At 44.3% G+C, this 8,368-nt stretch overlaps 1 protein-coding gene across 1 annotated transcript; it reads left to right on the forward strand.

Moving 5' to 3' along the window:
* Positions 1 to 3,266: 3,266 nt before the first annotated feature.
* LOC125538783 (noroxomaritidine/norcraugsodine reductase-like) lies at positions 3,267 to 5,351 on the forward strand. The gene is made up of 5 exons (XM_048702074.2): positions 3,267 to 3,361; positions 3,442 to 3,649; positions 4,448 to 4,673; positions 4,792 to 4,898; positions 5,096 to 5,351. Exons 1-5 carry the CDS (start codon positions 3,285 to 3,287, stop codon positions 5,255 to 5,257), a joined length of 780 nt encoding a protein of 259 aa, XP_048558031.1. The 5' UTR covers positions 3,267 to 3,284; the 3' UTR covers positions 5,258 to 5,351.
* Positions 5,352 to 8,368: the final 3,017 nt, after the last annotated feature.

Genomic DNA, 8,368 nt, shown 5'->3' on the forward strand with positions numbered 1-8,368 from the left:
CATCCGCGCTTAAAGCAAACCATACATTCCTTGGGTCCTTTGCAAACTCATCCCAGTACTTTCTCTCGATTTTTCTCCACTGCGACCCGTCAGCGGGTGCTCTCAACTTCCCATCTTTCTTTCGGTTCTCACTGTGCCATCGCATCAACTTGGCATGCTCTTCGTTTCTGAACAGACGTTTCAACCGTGGTATTATAGGAGCATACCACATCACCTTCGCAGGAACCCTCTTCCTGGGGGGCTTGCCGTCAACATCACCAGGGTCATCTCGTCTGATCTTATACCACAATGCACCGCATACCGGGCATGCATTCAGATCCTTGTATGCACCGCGGTAGAGGATGCAGTCATTAGGGCATGCATGTATCTTCTCCACCTCCAATCCTAGAGGGCATATGACCTTCTTTGCTGCGTATGTACTGTCGGGCAATTCGTTATCCTTTGGAAGCTTCTTCTTCAATATTTTCAGTAGCTTCTCAAATCCTTTGTCAGCCACAGCATTCTCTACCTTCCACTGCAGCAATTCCAGTACGGTACTGAGCTTTGTGTTCCCATCTTCGCAATTGGGGTATAACCCTTTTTTGTGATCCTCTAACATGCGATCGAACTTCAGCTTCTCCTTTTGACTTTCGCATTGCGTCCTTGCATCGACAATGACCCGGCGGAGATCATCATCATCGGGCACATCGTCTGGTTCCTCTTGATCTTCAGCAGCTTCACCCGTTGCAGCATCATTGGGCACATCGTTTGGTTCCTCTTGATCTTCACTAGCTCCCCCCGTTGCAGCATCACCGTATTCAGAGGGCACATAGTTGTCATCGTACTCTTCTTCTTCGTCGTCTTCCATCATAACCCCTATTTCTCCGTGCCTCGTCCAAACATTATAGTGTGGCATGAAACCCTTGTAAAGCAGGTGGGAGTGAAGGATTTTCTAGTTAGAGTAAGACCTGGTATTCCCACATTCAGTGCATGGACAACACATAAAACCATTCTGCTTGTTTGCCTCAGCCGCATCGAGAAACTCATGCACGCCCTTAATGTACTCGCGGGTGTGTCTGTCACTGTACATTCATTGCCGGTTCATCTGCGTGCATTATATATAATTAAGTGTCCAAATTAATAAAAGTTCATCATCACATTAAAACCAAAGTGCATACATAGTTCTCATCTAACAACATATAGCTCTCCAGAGCATCTAATTAATTAAACCATACATTGAAACTATGTAAAACATTTCAATGCGAAAACAAATGCGATCATAATCGCAACCAAGGTAACAATTGATCCAACGGCATAATGATACCAAGCCTCGGTATGAATGGCATATTTTTTAATCTTTCTAATTTTTAAGCGCATTGCATCCATCTTGATCTTGTGATCATCGATGACATCCGCAACATGCAACTCCAATATCATCTTCTCCTCCTCAATTTTTTTTATTTTTTCCTTCAACAAATTGTTTTCTTCTTCAACTAAATTTAACCTCTCGATAATAGGGTCGGTTGGCATTTCCGATTCATATACATCCTACATAAATAAAATCTATGTCACGTTGGTCGGCATAGTTTTCATAAACAATAAATGAACCAATAGTTATAAAGATAATATATATACCACATCCGAATCATAGACAGGACGAGGGCCGACGGGGGCGGATACCAAAACCATCACACTATATAAGATGCAATAATAAAAGTAAGAAAATAATACAAGTATCTATGTAAACATACAAGTAAGAATATTTTTCCTTTCAGAAAGAAGATAAGAATAAGAGGCTCACCACGGTAGTGCCGGCGATGAGCTCGGCGCGGGTGATCGACGGCGGTGAAGACGGGGACGGGGCCTGACGGACCGCTAAACCTAGACAAATGTTATGGAAAATGGAGTTTGGAGGTCGAGCTTGGAGAGGAGAAAGCTTAAGTAGTGTGGCTCGGGCATTCCATCGAACACCTTGTGTGCATAGGAGGTGAGCTAGAGCACCACCAAGCCCTCTCCCCCTCGGCCAGAGAAAAACAGAGCACTGGGGTGCTCTGCTCGCGAGCAAGGGGTATATATAGGCATCTCATTGGTCCCGGTCGGTGACATGAGCCGGGACTAAAGGGGAGCCTTTGGTCCCGGTTCAAGCCACCAACCGGGACCAATGGTGGTGGGCCAGGAGCGAGACCCATTGGTCCCGGTTCATCCCACCAACCGGGACCAAAAGGTCTAGATGAACCGGGACCAATGGCCCACGTGCCCCGGCCGGCCCCTGGGCTCACGAACCGGGACCAATGCCCACATTGGTCCCGGTTCTGGACTGAACCGGGACTAATGGGCTGACCCGGCCTGGACCAAAGCCCTGTTTTCTACTAGTGAGGAGGGATTAGAATGGGAAGAGGCGGGACGAGACTTGCCTGCTCCCTACGCGTGTGCCCATCTGTGCTCCCGCTTACGTGGATTGATTTGATTGGAACAAAATAAGGCCCATCCCCATCCCCTTAAAATCAGGGAGGAAGATATTGGATTAGAAAAGGAAAAGAGAAAAAGACAGCCGTAGGATGAAGTGGGAGCACGGATAGAAGCATTGGGAGGGAGCAGGCAAGCCAGATCCAAAATCAGGTAGTCCACAAAGAAGCCTTATTAGCGAGACACATCCGTACTCTGCTTGGTCTCATCTCATGAGCTGACCAATTTGCTATTATTGCTGATAAAAGGTACTTTTATTGACTCAAAGTGTCTTCGTATCAGAAAGATACGGGCACAATAAGCACACGGCCGGGGTCTCTGCACAATTAAGATGTACATTGACTTGTGTGATTAAAGTGGTTGTCTGAAACATGTCAACAAACTAACCGTACTCTCTACCCTTGATTTTGGCCACTTTCACAAACTGGTACCGTGACCCTCGAAATCTCCTAAGAGAGAGAAAAACCGTAGAGATCTGGCCAGTGCTTTCTAACCGGCCGGCAACACTGGTGTAGCGCATGTCCATTGCCATATGTGTTATGAAGATCGTGGCTCTCAAGGCCAACCATGTCAAAACTCGACCACAAAGACACAAATTACCCAGTCTAACACCAGCCAACAAGAGCAAAATTCTAATTGATGGCCTGCTCTATAATATTATACCCTCCAGTTATTAGTTTACATATGTTCTTGGCCTAGCACGGCAGGAACTAGTCTTGCACAGCTGAAAGTTAAGGCTCGTTACCTCAACAATGTAGACGTGATCAGAATATATGTATGCACGCACAAACACACCGGTATCCTACACTCAATTCGTCAACGCCGGAGGAGAAGGAGATATGACGACGAGCAGGGAGAAGAGGTGGAGCCTGGCCGGCGCGACGGCCCTGGTCACCGGCGGCAGCAAAGGAATAGGGTACGTGCGTTTTTCTTGAGTTTTGGAGCCATCACTTACTCTCAGAAGGCATCATGCTTGATTCATGCGTACGTACGTAGGCGTGCCATTGTTGAGGAGCTCGCCGGCTTCGGGGCGCGGGTGCACACCTGCTCCCGCAACGCGGCGGAGCTGGAAGAGTGCCGCCGGCAGTGGGAGGATGAGAAGCTGGCGGTTACCGTCTCCGTGTGCGATGTCTCTGTGCGCTCTGAGAGGGTGAAGCTCATGGAGACGGTCAGGGAGTCCTTCGACGGCAAGCTGGACATACTGGTAAGCTCTAGCCGAATTTGCCTTTGCTTCATGGAGGTACTTTGATTTAATAATACTTTCTTCGTCTCAAAATAAGTGTCTCAACCTTTATTAAAAAAACTTTATACTAAAATTAGGACCAAGTTTTTTTACGAGAAAAGTTAATACAAAGTTAAGACGCTTATTTTAAGACGGAGGGAGTATATGCCGCTAGGACCACGTTACGTCATACTAAAAAAACTTGGTGCATTTTGATTTAAACTACGGCAAAACTAAAAAAGAACTTCAGGTTCACGCGGTTGGGCTAGGCTCCCATGTCCAGGTTTATTTTGGTTAATATATAGAGAGCACTCCAAATGATCCACCTTTGTCGTTTCTTGGATTCACCATGCCAGATTTTTTGCTAAGGTGATGTTGAATGGATGAAGAAAGTGTAGTTTATCTCATGCTAAATATAGTCTGTACATACCATGTGGTAAGCGTGGTAAAAGCAATTTCAAACAGACAAAAAAAATACAGTTTGTACATGAACTCACATTTATAGTAGTTGTCTAAGACAAGACTTCAGCCAACAAATTGCCTGATTAATGTCTTATTGGTGTGATATAAATTGTATTTTCAGTTAGGTATTTCTCAGCATGAAGCTAACAACCTCAATTTTGTGTATTAGACAAAACAAATATTAATAATATTACCTATTGCTGGTTAAAGTCTTCACTTAATAAATGGAATATATCAAGTGAAGGAGTAATTGAAAATCCCAAAAAAGATCCACGGGATATATGAAACTTTCTTAACCCGTGCATATCGACAACATAGGTGAACAATGCAGGGCAATTGGTTTTGAAAGCGGCTACAAAGTGGACGGCGGAGGACTACGCACAATTGATGGAGACTAACTTAGAGTCAAGCTTCCACCTTAGTCAGCTCGCGCACCCTCTACTCGTCAACGCCTCTGTACTTGGAGGAGGTAGCATCGTCAACATCTCCTCTGTTGGAGGTATATTTGGCTACCCAGGCCTCGCACTTTATGGCATCACAAAAGGTACATATGCGCCTGACAAGATAAACAAGCTTATGGAATAATACTCCATGCAATAAATGTGGCCTAACCTCTTGTTTTGGTTTTTGTTTCTCATTTATACATGCTGGCTCACATGCAGGAGGAATGAACCAATTTACAAGGAGCCTCGCCACTGAGTGGGCTAGAGACACTATTCGTGTGAACTCTGTTGCCCCAGGCATTGTGTCGACAGACATGATCAAAGATGTAAGTGTTGAGATTGTATTGTGACTCTATCTAGTTTTTGGCTAGCCCTGTTCCAAGTATATGATGTCCTAAAAATACCCAGCAATTACTGAGATCAGTCAGATATATCTAACTGATTTATTGTTAAAACATTTTATACTTATCTAACTTCTATTTTGGTCCTGACATATATACTTTGGTTGTTGTGGATGCAACAGTTAGAGGCGGATGCCCTTGAGGAAGCATGCTCGCGGATCCCGATGGGCCGGAGTGGCAAGCCAACGGAGGTCGCTTCAGTGGTGTCCTTCCTTTGTATGCCCACGGCGTCCTATATCACCGGCCAGGTTATTTGTATCGACGGCGGTCGAACCATTTATTAGAGTCTACTACCTCCGTCCCATAATATAAGAACGTTTTTTACACTGTCACTAGTGTCAAAAATGTTTTTATATTATGGGACGGAGGGAGTAGCTGCTAGTGCTACTACTCCGATTGGGGAAAATAAATTAATTAATCAGGATATACCTACATCATGTTTGTCGATGTTTGGTCTCGTTACAAATATAGGAGTATGTTGTTCTATGACCATGTATGGAGTAAGAAATGCCTAGAAGAAGCATACACTCCAGTTATGCTCACATGTAAGTTCGCATTTTTGTTATGACATACGGCCGCATTGATATCAATCGCGAGCATTCGAGGACTCATTGCAACTCGTTAATATCATCGATTGTTTTGTAGAAACAACCCATGATATTGATTTTTAGAACTAGTACTTTTTCCTGGCTAGCCACGGGAAATGCTTTAGTCCTGTGAAACAACATGAACGACGCGGGGCTCTGCTTCATGTCTCACACCTGCCCGGCTTGGTTGGGTTGGGGTGGTGGCCCTCCCACCACTGCTCGCAGGCGACGCGCTTCTTGCGTGCAGGTCGCTGGCGGGGGGTCGTGCTCCTCTTTTGGCTGGCCTGTGGAGGAGGGCTGCTGGGTCTGGCTGGCGGCTAGATCTGGCTCGTCGCGCAGTGCTGCTGGGCAGCTTCAATGGCAACAAGGTGTGGTGGTGGTCCTGTTTGGTGATGGTGCGGTCGCTATGCAAGGTGTGCGGGTCAGTGAAGGCTCAGGCAATGGAGGTGCTGGTTGGCGTCACCAAGTGTGTCGCGGTGAGGTTGTGATGTTCCGGGTGAAAGTCTGGCTGGGGTTACGGCCGGCGGCGGCAACACCTGTGGGCATCGTCATCCTTCTTCGAGGCATCGCTGGGGAGATCCGTGTATTCTCATCTCCTAAATCAAGCTCTTCGGGTGAAAGCCAAGATCCTCTTGTAGGATCGGGCGGTGGCGGTGTCTCCAACACCGATTTCCCTCTTGAGGGCGCTGCCTTGAAGATCGTGATCCCTCTCGCTCTTCCTTGAGGCTGCACGTGCACGACATCATGGTCAGCCGGTGCCCGGCTAGCGGTGCGGTTGTTGCGTTGCGACTTGTGTGGCGACGATGATGGCTGCAAGATGAGCAGGGTCATGGCTTGTCTTCATTGTCGATAGTCTGGCATGTTCCTGGGGTTGAAGTCGGAGCTGCGGTATTGCGGGGCGGTACTACGGCAACGATGCCAAGCAATGGGCACATTGTACTCTCTCGGTCCAAGGCGCGCTCATTTTCTCTTGCGAGGCTCGTCATCAAAGTCGGAGCTGCCTCGTCCTCGACACGTGAGGTCGATTGTTTGGCCTCGAACGGCAGGGTTCCGTGTACCATTCGTTCGGAGGGGTCTTGACGGGTCGTCAACGACGAAGTCAGAGTCGCTTGCTCGGGGAGAGGTGATGACGATGACATTGCGGGCAGCCTCGATGGTGTCCTTTCCTCGGTGGTGTGTGTGGGTCTTGTGGGTGCCAGGTCGGTCGTGTGACTTCTCTGTGGGCATGTTGTAACGATTTTCGTCCGGGTTTCCTTAATTAACAGGGCAACTTTCTTCGACCTTTTTTAATGAATAGGGCTCTAAGGGCCGTGTTTCAAAAATAGCTGCAATAACCACTATGACAACGAACTTTCTTGTGCCCACTCACTTCTTTTTCTCTACTTGTGGCAAATGTAACGTTAAAAAAATATGTTCCTTTCTCGTTTTTTGTTCTGTTAGGCTGTTTTACTATATTTTTTTCTCCTATTTAGTGTTCTTCCTTACAAAAATTATTCAAATTCATGAACTTTCAGGAAAATATAATTTTATAAAAAATGCATGGTTTATTTTCAATTTTGTGAACTTTTTTCACATTCCATGAAATTTTTATAATTGTTGAAATATTTTTATCTAAATCGATGAACTTTTTACAAATCCATAAACCTTTTTTAAAATCTAGTGAACCTTTTTAAATTTCATGAATTTTCCTCAAAATCGATAACCTTTTAAAATTCACCTTTTCTAATCCATGAGCTATTTTCCAAAATTCGACGAACTTTTTTGGAATTTGTGAACATTTTTTCAAAATTGATGAAGTTTTTTGAAATTACGATTTTTTTTAATTCAAAATCAACGAACTTTTTTCAAATTTGCAAACTTTTCTTGAATTTGCGAACTTTTTCAGGTCAATGAACTTTTTCAATTTTTTGCTTTTTCAAATTTGAGATTTTTTTTCCAAAATCATGACAGAAACTGTTTCAAATCCATGAATTTATTTGAATTCAAAGGCTTTTTCTGATTTTCTTGAGGCTTTATTTTATTTTATTTTTCACAAGTCAATCGTTGATCGGTCAACTGGTCAAGCATCAACAGGTCAACCATTGACCCAAAGAAAATGAGCTGCGCGCCTGCCAAGTGATCACGCCGCGCGCTGATAGGTCGGCCCATATATGCAGCCGCATGGGCGCTGGAACCCATAACCTACATACAAGGCGCCAATTAGGAGATCTTAGCATTGTTTCCACTTCGCGTGAGTATAGCCGCGCCCCAATATGACGCATTTTTTTACATATAGAAGTGTGACGCACAGGGTCCAGGCGACTGGGCCAGCCCTACGACCACGACGCGAAGCATGTTTTCTTATAATGTGTGAAGCAAAAATGCCAAGAAAAGGAGCGTCCTCGCAACTTCGACGAACCCAAGACCTTGAAGTGTAATTGCCAGCTGCTGACAAGTACAACAACTAACTGTTCTTGATTGATACGAATCACAAAATTATTAATTTACAAACTTCAGCGCTAGCAATTCAAAAACATTTTTTGAAATGTTCAACAAAATTTCTTAAAAATTGAACAAATTTTGGAATTCTGAATATTAAAAAACAAATAAATTTTGAAAACATGAATACATTTATAAATTCCCCAAACATTTTTTAAAATGTGAAAAGTTTTTCAAAATTGCAAACATATTTTCAAGAACACGAACAAAATTTTGAAAACAATGAACAATTTTTGAAAAACATAAATAAAAACTTTGAAAATCAGGGAAAATATGAAATTCTGAACATTTTTGAAAAATTTGAATATATGAAAATTGTGAACCATTTGT

The sequence above is a fragment of the Triticum urartu genome, chromosome 1A (assembly GCF_056163025.1).
Source record: "Triticum urartu cultivar PI428250 chromosome 1A, HENAU_Tu73, whole genome shotgun sequence".
Lineage (NCBI taxonomy): Eukaryota > Viridiplantae > Streptophyta > Magnoliopsida > Poales > Poaceae > Triticum > Triticum urartu.